This window comes from Phoenix dactylifera, chromosome 13 (assembly GCF_009389715.1).
Source record: "Phoenix dactylifera cultivar Barhee BC4 chromosome 13, palm_55x_up_171113_PBpolish2nd_filt_p, whole genome shotgun sequence".
In the NCBI taxonomy this organism is placed as follows: Eukaryota; Viridiplantae; Streptophyta; class Magnoliopsida; order Arecales; family Arecaceae; genus Phoenix; species Phoenix dactylifera.
In genome coordinates, this window is record NC_052404.1 from 2593542 (window position 1) to 2614306 (window position 20765).

The following is a 20765-nucleotide window of genomic DNA, read 5'->3' on the forward strand; positions in this document are numbered from 1 at the left end:
TTTTTCTTTTATATATAGAAAATAATGATCTAATTTTGATTAAGATAGTGAGAAACCTCGTGGAAGGGAAATGCAAGGCGAAATTTCCCGTATCCTCGTCCGTGCCTTCGACGGATCCGCTCTTCCGCTTGACCCCCACCCTCTCCCCTCACGGGAGCCTCACGTGCCACCTTCCACGCGGAAACCGTAAAAGCCAGCCTGGCACCCCTACCACTCCGCCCAAACACCCGCAGATAATTACGAGCCGAACCCCCCTCACCCACTCCCGAAGCCAAAGCCTTTGGCTTTTCCATCCCCGGTATCCCACCGACCCGATCCCCGCCACTTATCCCAACTAATCCCCGTCGGGGACAAACTTATTCCAGAAACGGTACGGGGATCCGTTTATTCCCACCAAACTTCTCTGCGGAGCGTCCAGGGAACTTATTCCCCGCCCACCAATCCCGGACCGCGGAATGGAAACCGCCGGACGGCTCTTGCCACGTGGCGGAATCAGAACCCCCATCTCTGTGTGCTCCATGTAACGCTCGCCGGGGGCAGTTTCGAACCCCCGCCGCCCCTTCCCAAATTAATTAACACATCGGTAATTATCCATCTCATGTGATTATAATTTAAGAAATTATTAAAAAAACGCAGACGACCCGCTTGTCTTCCTTCCCAAGAATTCCCATCATCAAACGCCAAGGAGAACGAGGGAGGGAAAGAGAGGAGACGAGAGAAGAAGAGAAGAGGAAATCTCGAAGAGATCGAAGAGAAGGCAGGAGTAATGGCGGAAGGTGAGGAGAAGAGTGAGGGAGGGGGAGAGGAGGGTGGAGGAGAGAGAGGAGAAAGCGTGAAGCTTTTTGTGGGGCAGGTGCCGAAGGACATGACGGAGGCGCAGCTCCTGGCGATGTTTAAGGAGGTCGCGCTTGTCGACGAGGTTAACATCATCAAGGACAAGACCACCAGGGCCTCCCGAGGTTGGTGCTTCGATTCTTTTTGCCTCCTGTTTCCGTTTGATGTGATTGGATCTTGGGAATGCTGGTGGCGGGATTGGGTTCTGGTAAGGGGTTGATGGGCAAAGAGAGTCTTTTCTTGGTGGCAGGGTGCTGCTTCTTGGTCTGCCCGTCGAGGCAGGAGGCCGACAAGGCGGTCAGTGCCTGCCACAACAAGCGGACGATCCCCGGCGTATGTATCTCTTCCGATCCTCTCCCTCGTTTTCTTTGTTCTGTTTTGAATTTTGTGGAATGTGTCGGTTTCGGATCTGCATGTTATGCTCGTGTTTCTTGATTGGGGATGTTTCAAAATTTCATTTTTTTAAATCTTGTTGCATCGTTACCGTGAGCTCCGTGCTAGAAAAATTCAATTTGTGTTTCAGATCTCGTGTTGGAGTTGTGTCAGTTCTGATGTGATCTGATGAATTACTGGGGGATCATTGGGGAACCTGATAAGATTGGAGGGGTATCAGCGATTGCATTGATGGAATAGGTGACAGAGAGTTATTTTTGAATAAAATGGGTAGGAATGATTTATTGTACTGAATAAGACAATTGAAAAGAAAAAAGCTCAAAGTTTTGTAGTGGAAAGATGATGTCAGTTAGGTGAATATGTAGCTTAGCTGGAAAATTGAAAAAGCTCAAAGTTTGTAAAGGAAACATGACGTCAGTCATGTGAATTTGTGGTTTGGCTGCGACCATTTCGCGCGGTTCGGGGGGACTGTCACAACCAATTACATGTTTGCACCAATAGAAGACAAAAATATGGTAGTTAATCTTGTTGGCACTCAATCAAGGCCGTAGCAGTAAAAAGTCATTTATTAGTTCAACAGAACTAAAATTAAAACCATCAGAATCAGCCTGGCAATGTAATTGAGGCATGGTTTGGACATTCTTAGGTATAAATTGACCAGTCTAGCGGCAGTGACGGTCACATTGAAAGGACATGAGGCACACGATTGATTGGAAGTCCAACGGGCAGAAATGGTTTGGAGCAGGAGATTGGAAGTTCATATGTTGTAAGAAGGAAATGCATGGTTAATGTCAGTTGGGCTGATTCTTAGAGCTGGGTCCTAGTCAGCAACTGATTCTGTTTTCTTTCTCATGCTGATGTAATAAAGTAGAATTACCATTCAAAATTTTTACATAGACTGAATGTGAGATTAGCAGGAAAAACTGAGAGTTATTTTTATCACTGATGGGACCATTTATCAGGCCGAATTAAGTGCATATCAAAAAGAAGTCATTTATTAGTTCAATGTCACTAAAGTATTCATGGACAAAAACATCTTTGAATTAGCTTGACAACATGTTTTACATTTGCAAAAGACATCTAATCTTTGTATTCTAAAATCATGTCATTCCAAGCTAGCTAAACAATATAACTTGATGTGAAGATTTGGAGATAAGCACTTGTCAAGTGAGTTTTTTCACATGATGCAGCATGGAATCACATATTCATAAAATGTCAAATAGTTTAGCATTGAATCAGAAGGACCTATTGCTAGAAATATGCTATTAAATGCATCAGCTGTACTAACATTACAAAAGGAAAATAGAGACATCTAGTTACCGGTTTCTGTCTTAATTTCATCCAACTACACCTGTTAATTTGCTTTCAAAATTTCTATGCCAGAGGTCATGTTCAATCTGATCAGTTTCAGTGCCGATCGATTTGAGATGAATTATTCACATATTAGTAAATTTTTGGCAATAGCTCCTGCTGATTATGAAGTCATAGTTTTCAAATTATTCCACGCTTCCTTTGCTTGACCAGGTCGTGTATGTCGCTGCTGACATTTGTTGTTTTCGGGAACCATGAAAGGGAAAAAGGAACCCTTCAACCAAGCAAATAAAAACTAAAATCAATTAGCTCATACATAAACTATTCCAGTTGATCTGGATTTACAAAGTCGCATGTTATTTCATACAAGATTTTATTTTTTTAATCTGTTTGGTTTTACGATTGTGGCCACAAGTCTGCTTTTAATTGGTCTGTTTAACTTATGTTGAAGTTGCATTAGGGATCAACTGATATCTCATTCATCAAGGGCCTCTAGAAATGGCATCTATTTATTAAGAAAAGTGAAGCAGAGTTGTTTGGCATGCAATAGGTGTTAATTGGTCCAAATTAGGAACATGTTCACTCAGGTGCTCAGAGATGACCAAATGTGCAACTTAATTGCAGAAAGTAGTAAGTATGTTGATATTATACTCAGGTTTAAGTATGCAGCTAGACATATGATCTTCTATAATTTCACTTAAGGTGGCACAAACATGAACTTGACCTTCTCGCATCCATGTGACATATCACAAGTGCTATTTCAAAAGCTTATGTTTCGAGTTCACTATGCATTAAATCTTTAAACTCTTAAATGCTTATCTTTTGAATTATCCTCTTATGTAACACAATGTTAATATGCTCCAGAGACCCTTGTTTACTCCAGAATCATAGACTTCTTTTATAGAAGACAATCAGGAGTTGAGCACTGTCATGTTGCTGGCTGATCATTCTCACCATGACATATCCAAAAATAGCGCCCATGTTACATGGATGCTCAACCAATTCATGCACCATTATATGATGCACTTGAAGTTCGCAGAAATGTTAAAGATTGTGCTATGTACCATGTTAAAAACTAATAATAAAGATTGTACTATGTACTATGTACCATGTTAAAAACTAATTGAAAAGTTTACAATTGCAAGATTGAAGTAAAAATATTCTTCCTTGCAAAATCATTGTTAATTTGTTAAGTTCTACGTGGATAAGCTTTTGTTACATTTAAAGGGATCTCATCCAGTGGGCAAAATTAAAGAGAGAGTTTGCCAATTTTCTTTGGGCAATTAGGAGTTCGTTATAGAATTAACAACCCTGTGTCCGAAATATATATTACTGATGGGTTTTGGGGGGAGGGTCATTCAATAATTTCTTCCAAAACTGTTTTGAGTTCTTTGAGGTTTCAAATTTGTTGGATCACATGTCCGAATGTGATTAGCCATCCTTTGCTGGTCCATCTCACGTGATTATTTTGTTGGATCACATGTCCGAATGTGATTCCCCCACTATTTGTTAGTAGGTGACTGGAAGCCAATTAGACCCACTCTGCAATATCTCTGCTTCCTTGTTAAATCATCCGCGCTTAAATGGTGGGCCACATCATTATGTATGACAGTGGGTGAATAACGGGATTCTCCAGTTATTTTTAACCAGAAATGATATAAACACTCGCTTATTTTTCTTTTTGTTTAGTATAATTCATTTGGATGGATGCAAGTCATGTTAGGTGGGATTTAAAGAGATGATCTGAAACTTCAACATTTAGAACATGTCTTCTTGTCATCAGGATTGCTATCTTTGTGGTTTTTGTTGGAGATCTCATGCAGAAGATTTAATAATGAATAGAATTCTAGTAGCTTAGAAAGTTCTCAAAGTATTGCTTCACTTATGTGCCTCTATATGCACATCCCTCTTGTTGATGCCTGTATAGTATTACTTCAAAAAGGAGTACTACAAGCTTACAACAATTTTGAAAGCAGCCAAAAACTTATGTTTGGGTTACTGTTTGATCATTAATGTCCTTTGAAACTTGTGTTGATAGGCCATTCTTGAGATCCCCAGGGGACAGCTGTTTAAATAATTCAGTAGTTGTTTTGGTAAGAAATGAAATCTCAGTTAAATTTGTTTTCAAACAGAGTTATAGTTTACGTAGGCATTGGAAAGTTCATTGCCTGCTTTTTTCTGTATAAAGTTGACCACCTCTGCAAATTATTTTAAGGGGAAAAAAGATCAATGATGAGTGTGAGTGAGGAAATTCAGTTGAGACCCCCTTAGTAGAATAATGTTGTATATGTTGGGACAGAAATAGTGTATAGAATCAAAAAGAGTTGCAAAAAGTTATGTTTCATATGGTAATTAGTGTAGATAAGAAATGCGGCTGCTATGGTGAAAATGCTCTAGATGTTTTGCAGTGCCCATCAGATGTTGGACGTTCAGTCTGCTTAACTAAAGTTCTTAGTTCTTCCGATGTCGGGTTTGCTTCTATTTATGTCCTCTTTTATTTAAGTTATTATTAAGGTAGCTTGCGTAGAGATTGGATGGATTGGGAAAAAAAAAAAGTTCTGTGCAAAGCAGGACAAATAGGTTTCAGTTGCTCGATCATTTTCTGGGTGAAAACCCTGCAATACAGCAGGCTCATTTGTTAATGACATTGTCACAAAGAATATTATCCTGAATGAAGGAGACCGACATATCACACTTGCTCACATGTGTATCAATATATCACACCAACTATAGCTCACATGACCAATGAATTAGTTTGTCAAGAACACCAAAATTGAGAAAGCTTGTATCTTCCATATATCTGGCTTAAGGTTATTTTCTTTCTAGAAAGGAGGTGACCCTGTTCCATTGTTATATGTCGTATGATGCAGTGTGAACAAGAGATGGTGGGCTGGTGGGGCATGCTCTCCTCTTGGGGAGAGGTCGCAGGTTTGATCTGGATGGTGGCATATCACCACCATATTTGTTATATTGTCATATGGCACTATTCTGTAGGATGAGATTGGTCGAACTGATTTTCATGTATGCTCTTCCAAATTAAACTGGACTTCTGATAGTTATATATGCAGTTTTCCCTTTTTTTATTGCTTTGCATGATATTAAATCATGATGTATATGAACTATGATAGATCATCTAATGAATGAAAGCCTCATGGGTATTCTTGTTGAACACTTTGGTGTCTACAATTTATAAAATTTTCTAACCAAGTCCACCAGAAAATTCAAATGCCAGCATCCAATCCAAATATGCCTTTTTGTTAATTAACACCATTTTTTCATATCACACTGTTCATTCTATTATAATTTCTTTGGAGAGATTGGCTGCCATACTGCATTTTAATGAGTTTGTTAATATCCAAGTAATTAACTTCTGCTATTTTTTGCTTCCTCTATGTATTGAGTAATATTTTTATCATTTCTTCTGTGGGCTTAATAAAAGAAGAAGGTATATCTCCACCATAGGCTTCTGCTAGCTTTTCTCTAGTTCTGATTGATGGGTGTTCTCCTCTGTTTAATTCAGGCCTCTAGTCCATTGCAAGTGAAGTATGCAGATGGTGAGCTGCAAAGACTAGGTGGGTCATATTGTGCAAACCAAGACTCTTCATTTTGCATTTCCTAGCAATATGATATTGTCCTGTGTTCTTTCCTGATCGATAGTTTTACTTGTTCATGTTGGTGGTGATATTTCTGCTTTACTTAAACCTTTTTATATACTTGTTATTGACTTATATCCAGAACACAAACTTTTCGTTGGTATGCTTCCAAAGAATGTAACTGAGGCCGAAGTTTCTGTCCCGTTTTCAAAATATGGTAACATTAAAGACCTACAAATCTTGAGAGGTTCCCAACAAACAAGCAAAGGTACAATTTTCTTCTGAAGAGATTTTTAACTAAGTCAATGTGACATACTTTTTGTTGGTTCTTCCTTTTCTCTACCTAGCAAATTGTAGTTCTGGATTAAAATTTTCAGTATTTAAGTATTACATGTTCCTTCTTTTTTTGAGAAAAGACACTAATCTCTTTCTTTTACTTACTACAGCAGGCTGTGCCTTTTTAAAGTATGAAACTAAAGATCAAGCTCTTGCAGCCCTTGAGGCCTTAAATGGGAAATACAGAATGGAGGTCTGTGCTTATTCTATTTAGGGACTTTTACTGATCTTGCATTTATTTTGTTTAGCTCTTTATTCTTTATTTTATCAAATGACGTAAAGAAGACAACTACATGACATTCATATGTTCTATTTTCATAAGATGCATGTTGCTTAATATTAGAGACTACTTTTCTCTTACTAGATAGAGAGATCATAGGAAGCAATACTCTTCTAGAAACATGTCATAGTGCGTATTCTTGGATTAGTAATTGCAGGTACGGCAACCACATGATAGGTTGTGGCATGGACTGCTGTACTGCCCCATACTTCCCGATACAGGGCGTACCATACTGTACTGCATCGGTATAAAACTCAAGTTTGGATTGGTATAGGTCTTGTACCTTCCTATATCGCTGTGTATCGACACGTACCGAGGTGTGTACTGACCTGTACCAAGGTGTACCGACCGTATTGAGGCACACCAAGATAAAAAGTAAAAAAAATGATTGGAGGGTTGTTTCGGTATGGAGTGCATACCGTACCATACTTAACTGTTTAAGATATTGGTACGGTACCCGTATTGAGCTTGCAGACCTTAATGTGGGTTTTTTATTGGATGAATTGCTGCATATGGTGCGCATACTAGCGTTTCTTGAAGGTCAAGGTGTCTTCGTATTTTACAATCATATTATTTGTTGAAGCTACAAGAGTGGTGGATGTGTTGTTCAAAAGCAATACAATCCATTGATGGGGCTAATGTCCTTGCATATACCATTGTAATAGGCTATTCCTTCCATATGATATATGAGTAATTTGTCTTCATGAAGAAAGTGAGAAGCCAGTGAGATACTTAATTGACTATATAAAAGAAAATGGTTGAAAAATAAGATTGAAGAGTTAGATAATGTGGTCATTGATCTTAACATGCTTTACTTGCTCTTGAAAACCCAAATTTCCAACAATTTGATGGGATATTCAGAATCCATGTTGGAGAAATAGTCATTACATTACTTGCGCTTTGATAGCCAACATATGATATTCAGTTTTGGCATTGAGGTGGGGAATGACATTATGCTATTGGTTTTTGAAGGAGCTAGTGATATCTCCTTCAAAGACTTGAAAGCAGTAGTTTGCCAATTGTAGAATCACTGCCTGTTTAGTTCTGTTCTGAAGACCTAGCCTAGATGCTGGTCCATTTTGGCATCTGTCATGGGTTAGTGGTTTGACTGCAGGTAGACTGTTGCTCGGCAGTTGACAAAGTTCTTCATTCAAAAACTGTTCTGACTTTCTCCAAAGAGAAAAAGAATCTACTTTGCTATGCTGGTAGTTGGCTAAGTTCTTTCTTGAAGTCAGTAATCTCTGGTGCCTCTTTTACTTGTAGAAAGGAAGAAATCAACAATCTCCAATTCTTGGTGCTTCCCTTTATGGAAATTGATTCCTATAAGCATCAAAGTTAAAGAGGATAAAGAATGATGATTAAGGAATAGAAGACAGAGGTAATTAGCTGCCTCTTGGAGTCAACCATAGCCCATGATGGTGTTGGAAAAAAGTGAAGGGAGAATGGGAGAGGGACCAAGAGATTGAAAGATGGAAAGGGATCATTAGGTTGAGAATATGATGGTATCGGGGCATTGGACAGATGGTGTTAAATGTCTTTTTTTTTTTCTTATGGCATCTCATCCATTGATGCAAGCATGTTTGAACCTTTGGTGTAAGTGGCTCGAATAGTTAAACCACCAGGATCAATGACTAAAAAATTGTTTGAATGGGTGAATGTAAAAATGGTTTTTGCATCAATCTGACCCTCAATGCCTAGCAAGCAATGGTCCTACCAGTCAGCCTGAATGGTAGACTTGGTTTTATTTAATTATAGTTGTCTTTAAGTTCTACACAGAAGGTGGTGGAAAAGAGAGGATTAAGCAAAGAGATGTCCTCCAATGTTAATTAAGATTGCTCAGTACAATCACATACAAACTGAGTTAAAGAACCATAATTAACTTTGTCGAGCGATTACTATGTGAGCAATTTCAAGCTAATCGATGATAACTAAGATGAGATCACTCAAAAATTGAAAACTATGTGGGATTTCACTAATTTTCATCATCTTGATGAAACCTTCACTAGAAGACCATCATTTTACAAGTGGTTCTTATTAAAGGTTAAACTTGCACATTTAGTCAATTTGAGAGAATTGATCTGATCAGCTATATTCTTTAATAATGGGCACCTTTGGGAATGAATGAGAATTCATTCCTCCAATGTTGAAGAATGAAGATGCTACAATAACTAGTTAATTAGGGAAGCATCATTACCACAAATGATGCTTAACATGGAGTAGAACATTGATGCCTTTAGAGGGGACATGATTAAAATAGGTTTATTTAATCTTGCAAATCCCATCTGTAGCTCTGAAGCAATGTAATTGAGCCAACATGCCCTACCATGTTAATAGAATGCTGAGTTGTTTATCAACCTCATCATGGTCCTAGTGGAGAAAATGATTCTTCAGTGCTAGTTGCTAAGGGCCAAGCATCAAGACATGGACAAATAAGTAGACATCTTAGCTTAAGGCCAAGATGTTGTTTAACATTCATAATAGTTGCCACATAATTTGAGGATTTGTGTGCAGTGAGTGGCACAGGGTGTATTTCTGATGGCTAAGATGGCAAATAACTCGTACTATGTTGAGCTGACACATGGCACAACTTGGGCACAATTTGGATGGCACTAGAATACATATTTTGGAAGGGAATGGGTTTTATACAACTTCTGAAAATTCTGTTCCTTAAAAATTTTTCTAATTTACACAATAATTGTTGCATATGGTAAAGGAATACTTCAATTCCCTACATAGCGTCAAACGTTAAAAAATGTGTTTTTTTTTGTGTCTATGATACATTGTGTAGTGTCTTTTAAAGCTAATATTGACATTATAATAATTCACTTGTATTGATGTAATAATATCCTTAAAAAAATATATATGGTAATCTTTCATAAAATCTTTGATGAGAAAAAAATGGAGAGTAAGATTTAAGAAATTCCCTAGCATTTAAGAGTTGTTATTTTGATCCATTCTCCAAAGTCTGGAATTTATTTTTGAAGTGGAAAGTTTACCTTATTTTGATGGAATTTAAATTTTTGACTATACTTATTGAATTTAAATGGGGTCATTTCTCATTTACATACAATATCTCAAGTGATATTTTTTGTTCACTTCAATGATATTCATGTAAATAAGATTTGTTTCTCTGGTTCATAGCCTGCTTAATTCAATGTCCTCCCACTCCCTTTTCAAGGCAATGATAGTGAAAACAAAAATATGTTTTGAGACCTTTTGGCTTAGTTCTAAGCGATATTGACCCAATTCTAGCGGATTAAATAGGCATAACATGGACTAATACTTGAATCTTTAAGTTTTTTTAGCGACATGGGATCTTAAGAAGATAAACCATTCCCAAGTATATGCCTTTGTTAGACTTGAAAGTAAGGTTTGAAATCCTGGTACTGCTGCCCATGTTGGGACATTACCAGTATGCAGTAATCGTACCAACACATGGTATGGATCGATATCAATGGGTATAAGTATCAGCATGGATTTACGTGTTGAATTGCATGGGACTGTATCATGTTTTGCAATACCAATCCATACTGGGTGTATCTCCTCATATTGGCAACAAAATGATACTTGATATGCCCTCCATATCAAGTGTCGGTACCAGGAACCGGAACATAATAATATTGCATCAGTTGCATATTGGTACAAGTACCGAAACCAATACTACAAATCTTGGTCCTTACGTGGTACATCGAGTCCACCAATAAGGAACTGGTACATGATACACCAACCATACAGTGTCAATACCAAGGGATATAGTGTATTGACACTTGTATAGGATCTACCTATTGGGAAGAGGCCAGAGGGATTCGGGAGAGATCGAGAGAGGGGGAGATTAAAACCCTCAGTTTTATACTCTTTCAACTAGAATTGTCCCAATTAGCAGCTGGTCCAGTTCGATACGCCCCAAACTGCTTGGTTTGGGACTGTTCTACAGTCCTTGTTTATAAGTATAAGTGGAATATTTCTGAAATGAGTCAAGTTAGCCATTGTTTCTTAGAATAGTTGCAACAAACTGGGTCCACCGGGTGACTGGAGCCCTTGATAATGTGTTTCAACTTTCAAGTTATGATGCTTCACCTAAGGTTAATTGGCCACAAAGTCCAGCATCCTAGTTATACCATTTTACATCTTTTTTTGGAGTAGTTGCTTGTTTTATTAGTGTCCTCTTAGGGTTTAGGATAGTGATGATCTTCTTTATGCTTGCACAATTACGATCTTAAATGAATTCTTTAGAATCTTACAAAAAGCTGTTCTGCATATGCAGGGTTCAAGCATGCCTTTGGTTGTTAAATGGGCTGACACACAGAAGGAAAGGCAAAATCGAAGGACACAAAAAGCTCAATCTCAGGCGTTCAATCATCCAAATACCAACTCAATACAGCAGCCTTCATTATTTGGAGCTTTACCAATGGGGTACATTCCTTCGTATAATGGTTTTGGCTATCAGGTGAGATTCATTCAATTGATTGAATAATGTATCCAAAAAAGTAGAAGTGTTGAAAACTTATATTTTAGTAAATTATTTTGTTAGTTGTTGCTTATATTTTCATGCTACATGGTAATATTTCTTGTAATCTATGTCTTGCTTCTGCTTTCTGTGTGCTTTTTCACTTCTTTTTTTTCCCTCTCTTAACTTCTTTTTTATGTTCATCTTATAGTGTTGGATACTTGGATCTATTAAGAAAATGATGGTTAAAAATCTGCACAACTTGTGCCTTGAATGCATTTCAGCTTTATCTAGTTTATATAAGTCTATGGGTTCCAACAATTTTTTCAGCTTATGGACCTATTCATTTATGAGTTACCAGAAGATTGAGGTGTTAAGTAAGGTGCTTTAGATTGTTTCAGACAGCTTAGATGGTTTGCTTATGCTGCATTTTATTGGAAAAATGTTTTGTTTGATAAATTGGCCATTTTTTAGTTACAATAATCACAGGAAATGAGGAAGAAGGAGGCATGAGGGGGCATGTATAGGGATAATGAATGAACTCAAATAGTGTTTGGCCGCAGCGCATAACTAGCAGGCCTAAACAGAAAACTCTAAAGGTCTTGTAAGATATGGTCAATGAAGTTTACATCCAGCTTTTGAAAAACCATGTCTCACACTATGTATTAGGCTACCGTCAGCATCATATGACGTACTGTAACATTCTGAGATTACCAGTATGCCTTGACATGGCAATCTATACGACTATGTTTGTAAATGCATAATAAGGGACTGATTTCTTCTTTATGTCAATTACGTTGGACTATTTGATGCTGATGAATAGACCTGCTCATTTGAAAACAACTGAATAACAAACTCAAATGTTTTGGTGATTTCTACATATGGATCAAGTGGTCAGAAAATCAAAAATTGCCCATTAACTAGGCCAGGAGTTCTGGTCCAAGGGTGTGTTTCCCAACCACTTGGATTTTGGATATTGGTTCTTGCCTTCAATAAGCTTATTGTGCAAGGATTGAGGAGGTTCAAGTGTTAAAAGATTTAGTCGACATTTACATGCCCCAGTAAGAATTTTCCAATAGTAATGATGAGTTCAAGACTGCTGGGCCCCTTGGAGATCCAAAGAGGATCTTGATCTTGTTGAGCACCTGGCTTATTGGGCTGATGAGAAACCATGCTAATGGTGTCACCAGAGAGTAGATAAAAGATACTGGTTAATGAGATAATGTGGATTTTACATTGTTAGGCATTACATCGAACTCTTCTCGTGCTACAATATCAAGGCACTCAATGCTTAGGTGTTCTAGGATCATCAACTAGAAATTTGACTCCGAAAACCTGAATGATGTTTAGATCTGTTCCGTGCACTAATGGTGAGCTAGCTGTCGGCCCACATCATCCAATCATGGACATTATGTAGGGGATGAACTTGTTGACAATTTTGACTAATCTCAAGGAATGAGACCTAATAGGGTCTTCTTTGATGAATTCCATTCTATTGTTTAGATGCAATATTCATTTTCTGACCAGGATTTTCTAGTTTTTTGGTAGTGGGGGAAAAGAGTCACTTCAACCACCATGCATTTTGTCAGCTCAGCTTAGCTGCCTCACAAAACATTGGAGCCATCCTCTGAACATGTATGTATATGGAGTACAGACAAATGTTTTGTTCATGACACTGCTTTGTTTCTTATCAAATGCAGTTTCTAGGTATTGAGGTTAAGTTTATTGTATGTCACAAACTAAAATATTATATTGTGGAATATCAACTTGATTGGTACTCCTCAAGTATTGCAAATATCTGGTGTTGTTATCCTATATCATCCTTGTCTTTTCTGAAACACTGCAATTGAAGCATCGGAAAACATATCCAATATCCTATAATTTGTTTAGAGTATGGGTTTTTTACTTTCACCCCTGAAATGGTATCTGCATTCTCTATTAGTTCTATTTGATAGCACGCTCTCTTTTCTTTTCCGACATTAGTGTCCTTTTGCATCATGACAGTGCTGGATTTTCTATGTCCTTTTTTCTTTCTTTCTTAAATTCCTTTTCTTCCCCTCTTCTGGTGCAGCCAACTGGAACTTACGGACTCATGCAGTACCCTTTAGCTTCAATGCAAAATCAAGCTTCCTTCAATAATATGATTCCACCTGTTAATCAAGGAAATGCAATATGTGGAATCAGTTCGGATCTTTCCCCAGGCATGGTACCCAGGAATTTTGTGACAATGCAATCTGCTGGTTATATGGGCTCGGGTTATCCTACCATGACAAGTGTTCGATACCCTCTAGCCTATCCAAGTGGTATGATAAGCCACAGGCCTTTTGGCAATTCCCATGGTTCGGTCCAACCAGTAAATACTAAGAGTAATCTAGCATCATGTTCAAGCACCAGTACAAGTTCCAGGGGTCAAGTAGAAGGTAACGGGCTTCTTTTGCCCCTACTTTTCTGTCAGTCCTTTAAGTTGGACTCTTTTATGTTTGTTGTCCTGCCAGCTGATTATGCAATTGTTACTGGTAAGGTCCTCCTGGAGCTAACTTATTTATATATCATATCCCCCAAGAATTTGGCGACCAGGAGCTTTCAAATGCCTTCCAGGGATTTGGCAGGGTTTTGAGTGCTAAAGTTTTTATTGACAAGGCAACTGGTGTTAGTAAATGCTTCGGTAAACAACATATGCTGTTTCTCTAAGCTGTTTGAGAAGTTTTTGGATAGTTCATTAAATTGGCTTCTGTCTGCAGGTTTTGTAAGTTATGATTCACCTGTTGCTGCTCAGGCTGCTATAAATGCAATGGATGGTTTCCAATTAGGTGGTAAAAAGCTTAAGGTGCAGCTTAAGAGAGACAACAAGCAGAGCAAACCTTACTGATGCTGGAAATTCTCTGTAAGGAAACAAAATTTCCTACATTATCTGGTCCCTTCCAATTTCAGAATTTTATGATTGCAAGGTCAGCAATACAATTCAAGCTGGATGGAAGATAATTCATCATTTTATACTTTGCTCCATCCCATCATGTCTGAAGGTGGGAACTGATAGCTTCTTTACTAGAATTCAAATTCTTGACATTTCTTACAAACTCATGATTGATGTATTCTATTGCAGAATATTTGTAATTTATGTATCATGGAAATTTTATTAGACACCAGCAATTAAATTCATTTAATTCTCAAAAGTGGTTTGCTTATGTGCGATTTTGGGCAAGTCATGGAATGGTGAAAATCATGCCTGGTATTTTCATGAAAACCATTAAAAATTTATATTCTAGTTTGTGCAGTTTACTGGCCGGAAGAATCTTTTGACTGTAGAAATGTTCGTGAAAAGAACCACCATACTGTGAAATGTACCTTATGGATGTAAAGCAAGTGCTGTGATAATTCTTATTGTTTAGATTTCTTTTTTCCTGCATGTTTCTTTTCCCACCTTCTGTTTCCATTTCTCTGAGAGTAGTACAAGATGTTGAGTTGCCACAGCACATGGGTTTCCCTATGCAAGCGGTGTCCTTGACCAGGGGTTTCAAAAGTCCAACATCTTGTGAAGTACTTTGTCCATTGTGTTATTTCTGTTGAGAGCACATCTCAAATGTGCAGTGGCCATTCAGGTATTTTGCAAATTCTACACATGTTGTTACAATGTCATCTTTTGTGAGATTTTTATACCCAATTCCAGTATTTGTTAGTCACCGTTGAACTCCGCAATGGTCATCCAGGTTTACATGAAAGCAGGAATGTGTTCTATGTATGTACAGAATGTTTTATACATCGTCATACATAGAAGTCATGGATGCATATGTTATGAAAGTTCTATATATCTTTCTTGTACTATATAGAATTGACCTCATCCTCTTCTGTTTACTCTGCAGAAAACTCTAAGATGCCTTCTTTTTAGTGGTTATTCAGCACAGGGTTCAGCTGTTTTGGGTCAAAGTTGCCTGCTAATTTCCAGTGACCTTATATCACTACATTTGGAGGTCTTCCAGGCAATCTGCGAAAAAATTTGGCTATTGGTGCACCAGGGGAAATTGTCTTCGTAACTAAAGATCTCACAACGTTCTGTTGTTTCTGCAAGAGGTTGCAAGACCTGATTTTCTGGTAGTTTGAGATAACAGGCTTCCCTTGCAACCAGGTGGGTGATCCAACCTTCCTGTTGAATCCCAATCCATTTGTTTTCATCCTATGAATTCATGTTTTACAAGATCATCAATTTTTTGTCCTTTGATATTTGTTGATTCACTTATTTTGATTCTGATCATCATTTTCTTATGTTTTTTCATTAGAGATATTCTCTTTCACCATCATATTATTATTTGTATTTGATGAAAGTTCTCACCTGTGGATTCCAATTTTAGATTTTTGGACTTCTTATCTGCCTTCTTAATGGGAACCTTCTAATTATTGACTTCTGGTGTTCGTCATTTTGCAGACTTCGGTCTATTTCTTGCTCTTTTTGTCATCCTTCTATAGTTCTATGGCTTGTTGATATCTGTTATTTTTGTTTGAAGAGAAAATATTTTACCTCTTGGTTTTCTTTTATTTAATATCGTTTGTTTTCTGTTTAGGTGCTTGGTTTGTCTTCTCCCTCTGTTTCTTCCATTTAGTGCTTGGCTTAACCTCATGGCCAATAATTCTCAGCATGATGCTTGCTCATGACTGGCTGCTGACCATGGACATCTAGTTTATTTGTCGGTGCAGTTTGGTCACATGGTACTTAGTTGTTACGCACACCATGTTTGGAAACTAATGTAATCAAAACACAGTATATCATAAGTATATTTAGAGGGTTACACGGTAAGGTGGTTGCATTTAAAACTAATTGCTCAGGGTGCCTTGAGTGATAGATATTTATTCTTTATCCGCTATACATAAGAAATATTTGTAATCTTTTGATGGAACTAGCATGAGGAAGTTAAAATGAAGATGTTATTTTGGAATATTGTATTAGATTGTATACCAAGATGATTTGAGTGAACTTATATAAGCAACTGCATGGTTCTAAGGGTTGCCTAATTTACGTTATTAATCATCAATGGTCAATTAAGAGGTTGCATGCATCTAGAAATGGCATGTATATGAATATTCAAGATGGGATAATACATAAGATGAATGCTAGCAAGTATCAAAGATAATGAGGTAGAACCATATAGAGAGTACGATGTGCAACACGTCAGAAAGAGAGGAACTTTGGTTTCTTAAAACCTAAAAGCAATATGTTTGTTGAGACCTAGGAAGAGCTAAATAATCCAGCAAAAAATGAAAACCTATATGAAATCTAAATTGCTTTTTCAAGGAAGTATTGAAAGTTCTTGGTTTGCTCAGGCACTTGAGCCTTTTGAGGATCAAAGAGGACTAGAAGACCCCAGTGAAGTAAGTCTTGGCTTGTTCTCAGGAGGTCTTAGAGAGTCCAGTATGATTGATGACTGGATGACACAATTAAGACAATACAATGATTTAAAAGTTAGCAATCTCTTCCCCATATACCCCATTAAAGAAATAATTCTGAGATTAGCAGTATGTGGCAATTATAGAATGGATACAAATGACCATGAAGGCTGACACTTTCGATTTAGGTATTAATTGATGATTTAGCAGTATCTGGCCATACTGAAGTCTTAATTATAAATGATTCTCCATGTCCAATATCAAACTATCAAATTTAACGTATTTATCAATTTGTACTTTTGATTTGGCAAAAGGTAAATCTAGATAATGCCTTCCCCTGGCATTTCTAATTCTAAGACATCTGTGCAGATATAACTCTTTATAAAGCTAGCCGTATACTAGAAACTTTGTTTCTGAGATTCGAAGAATGCCACTTCTTAGCAGGTCTCTCGTGTTGATACTAAATCAATTCGTATGACAATAGGTTCAAACTGCTTTCTTTTACATTATTTAATGCTATGTCAAGCGATGCACTTGAAATAAGTGGAGAATAATGTGTATAGATTCTTCTTTTAAATTCTTCAACAGCCAGCTTCGCATATCACAATTGCTGAAACCGAAAGCAAGAAAGGATTATGGTTCATTTGTGCTCAGATATGAAATAACATATTAATATCATAATCATGTCCTTTTTCACTTGAAACTTTCTGGTATTTACTGCTCTCCTCATCATTTTGATTTTTTTCCCTGGTCATTCTTTCAACATCCACCAGACATTTGAAGGGATTGGAAGTTTTGGGATTACAATCTTTAATCACTTGGTTTTGCTTTCAACTAGTTTAAGTTGCCTTATTTTCTAGTGGTTAAGCATTATCTCTTGATGCAGGTCATGTGGCACCTTGATGAAGCTGAGCTTTCCACTACAAACTGGAAAATGCTGAATATATTGGGTTTTACCTATTTACTCTGTCCAGCATCTTGCTGACAAAGGCATGCATAACCAATCACTAAGGGACTTTGCTAGGTGCAAGCCTATGACAGGAAGCTAATGGATGGATACAGAGAATCATGTACCTTATTGATAGCTAAACAGCCTATATTCACCAGGAAATTTTGGGTAAGAAAATGGAAGGTTATGTTGAAACATATGCCTGTAATGAAAACTTCTCAATGCATTTTGGTAAACCTGATGGCCGTGATCTTTTGTCTTGTGGTCTTTTGATTTTTAATTCCATTTCAATCTATGGTCAAATGGATCTAATGCAATGGTATGCAACTAGGGCTGAAGTGTCAAGGTTAAAGCAGGGAAATCTTGGACACTTGTGTCCCCCAGAATTTGTCCTGTGTTGCTCAGTTGTTCTTGGAACAGTTTCCTGCTTCTCTTGCACCATGTTGAAGAAACGTTTTAACTGTAAAGATGCCCAATTTGTCTGACCAAACCTTATTGCCTGGCTTTTTGTTGACTATTGCCTAAGGTGATGATATGTTTCATTGGTGCACTGATAATTGGTAAGATTTATAAACAGAAATTAACCTTAAGAAGCATAATAGTTTGTTTTCCAGTCAATTTTTCCAGTCCTGCAAGTTTTGGAGTTGAGCAATCTCTCCCATGCATAGATTCCATGGTCCTGAAATCATAAGGGCATCCTGGGACCTGGGCATTTTGTTGCATATGTTTCCGGTCGTGCTGTGGCACGACGTATTTCCCAGGAGAAAGGAAGACAGCAGTATGGCATTGGAGCTTTCACACAAATTACTATGTGATTTGTGGATTAATAATTTATCGGACCATCCCATACATTAGAAACCAAATTAGATGATAGTTTGATAATCATGAACATCATAATTAATTTGGATCATCTATTTATAATTCTCAAAATGTGATGTGAGTAAGCAAACAATCAAAGTAATATGCTAGTGAGCAATTATTGGTGATTTCGGGCAGCATCATAAACAGCATTTGTACAAACTCAAAAATCTGAAGCACCTTAGTATCAATATACTCTGTCATACTCAGTTTATTAAATACATGCATATGTTTTGAATGCTCTTACGAAATTTATTGCATTGGTTTCAGCATAAGACGAGCATGATGAATTAGCTATTGGTGCCCCGTTCTTCATGGCACATATCATGTGATGGACCAGCACCAGCAATTGCAAAGTTTGTACATTAGTTCCCACATCACTTCCCTGGCGGTAACCAGTATCTGGAAGCGAGTTTTGAGGTCTACCGTCTCTCAATTCTGGTAGGGGGTTCTTCGCTGCGGTAATTTTTTTCTATTCTGGCATCAATTTTTATTTTGGGGATGTCTCTTTGATCCATCTTTGGCAGGACACATGGTGTGGGCGTGGTTGACTCTTTTGTGTTTCAGCTCAACAACATTGCCTTGTGCATGACTACTCGCAGATAGCAGTTAGGAAACAACGGACTTCGATTTAAAGTCATGTTGGAAGGGGAGTTGGCAGTGCAAGCAATACAGCTAGAAGATCTTCTACAGGGTGCTTGGAATGGTCGTGGGAATGACAAAGTAATATGACACCAGAATAATGCTAGAGAAATCAGAACCAGAGTTGCTTGCAAGATTTTAACATATATCGGTCTTCATGCTCAGTTTGCAAGGCATCTTTGGCGCATACCTTTACCTTCAGAAGGCTCTGATTTTCTCTTGGCTTGCCATTCAGAATAAAATCTTGAAAGTACAAAATAAATTTGCCAAAAAGAAAGTTCTATATACATTTCTTATGCCCTCTATGTCGCCAGTCTGATGAAACTCCTGATCATCTTCTGCTACACAGTGAGACTCAGTTTTCTAGCAGGATATGGCTCTATTATGGATTAGAAGATGGGAGTGTTTAATCGCCTTGCTAGTTTGAGGAGCTATGGACAACATGGAGAGTTAGATGGATAAAACTTTCATGGCATAGAGGATGGGATGTGCTTGCAGTGGTGATAAGCTGGAGCAGATGGTGAGAGAGAAATAATCGGGTTTCGGAGACAGCTGAAATGGCATATCAAGTGATGAACCAGAATAGGGGGCTGGTGAGCAGCTCGTTCGTCGGTGCTAATGATAGGAAATCAAGGTTTGTTTTTCCTGCTTTGAATCTGTTAAAGTTTTGTAAATCTTCATAATCTCCTTGCTTTTAGCCCAGGCTAGAAGCTTGTGTTGTTTGCTGCTTCATACTTCAATAAATTGGATTGGGCTCTGCCCAATTCTTTCCAAAAAACAGAAAATTAGAAAGAAAAAAAACTAGTTCTCACTGCACCTTCCTACTAAAGTACTAATACTATTCCCTTGAATTTTTACATGGGGAAATTGGCATTCAACAATCTTGAATAGGAGGTTCATCATCATGAAGTGAGAATGGCAAATATACCCTTGCAAATAAAGATTAAGAGAGAATTGAAAGACTTGGAATTGAAGGTTAGATCTCATTCAATCAAACTAGAGCCACGGAAATTTAAATTTCACAAGGGTCAAAAGCATGGCTGGAAATGTAACAAGCCTACCTATTGACTTTAGGGACGAAATCTCATGTTCATTATGTTAGTCATTTACTCATTTGCTTCATAGTCTCAGTATAGAGCACAGAAAAAAAAGCACAATAATTGAGTTTTATTTTTCCCCTTCAGACAAGATTCAGAGAAAAATGAAAAAAGAACAAGAAAAGTAAAAAAAGAAAGAAAGAAAGAAAAATGCATCGAAACGAAGAGCCATGATCTTGGAGTAAAGACAATTAACCATGTAACAAACTCACAATAGTACTACAGATGAGTAAAACAGACATTGTGCACGTTAATTATCCTTCCTCTCTTCCTCCTCTTCTTCTTCTGCTTCTCACTTTTTTTTATTCTTTCATGCTAGATCTAAGCACAATTTTTCTTTGTGCTAGATTTAAAGCACACAGGAAGAACAAGAACGAGAAGAAGATTCTAAATCCCAAAGAAGTGTAGGACATCACAACTAGGAAACAGCCCTTGGAATATTGAATATGATGGAGAATGGTGGGATGATGGCATAGTGGTAGTGGCTAGCCAAGTATGGCTTCTCCAAATAGGCCACAGTTGGTGAAGGATTCACTTGCATGAACGTATAGGTTCCCGCGAGCAACTCCCCCACGTAAGGCCTCCCTTCCTTTAATGTTCTCAGGACCTTCCTCACAGCAGCCCCCACCACCTTCCTCACTGCAGCCCC

The 20765-nt window shown here is 37.7% G+C and overlaps 1 protein-coding gene across 6 annotated transcripts; it reads left to right on the top strand.

Annotated features, from left to right (window-relative positions):
• Positions 1 to 609: 609 nt before the first annotated feature.
• Positions 610 to 20297, top strand: LOC103711713 (RNA-binding protein BRN1-like). Of its 6 annotated transcripts, none has more exons than XR_001879722.3 (13): positions 613 to 959; positions 1085 to 1167; positions 6059 to 6110; positions 6274 to 6399; positions 6578 to 6660; positions 11012 to 11194; positions 13266 to 13614; positions 13716 to 13859; positions 13936 to 14217; positions 15055 to 15317; positions 17457 to 17687; positions 18648 to 18818; positions 18905 to 20297. XR_001879722.3 is itself a non-coding variant. In XM_008797963.3 (9 exons), exons 1-9 carry the CDS (start codon positions 767 to 769, stop codon positions 14061 to 14063), a joined length of 1341 nt encoding a protein of 446 aa, XP_008796185.1. In that variant the 5' UTR covers positions 613 to 766; the 3' UTR covers positions 14064 to 14367. The 6 variants fall into 6 exon arrangements, 1 of the variants encoding a protein (XP_008796185.1); XR_003386579.2 differs by having other exon boundaries at positions 18980 to 20297; XR_005514484.1 differs by having other exon boundaries at positions 610 to 959; positions 6581 to 6660; positions 18648 to 20297.
• The last annotated feature ends 468 nt before the right edge of the window (positions 20298 to 20765 follow it).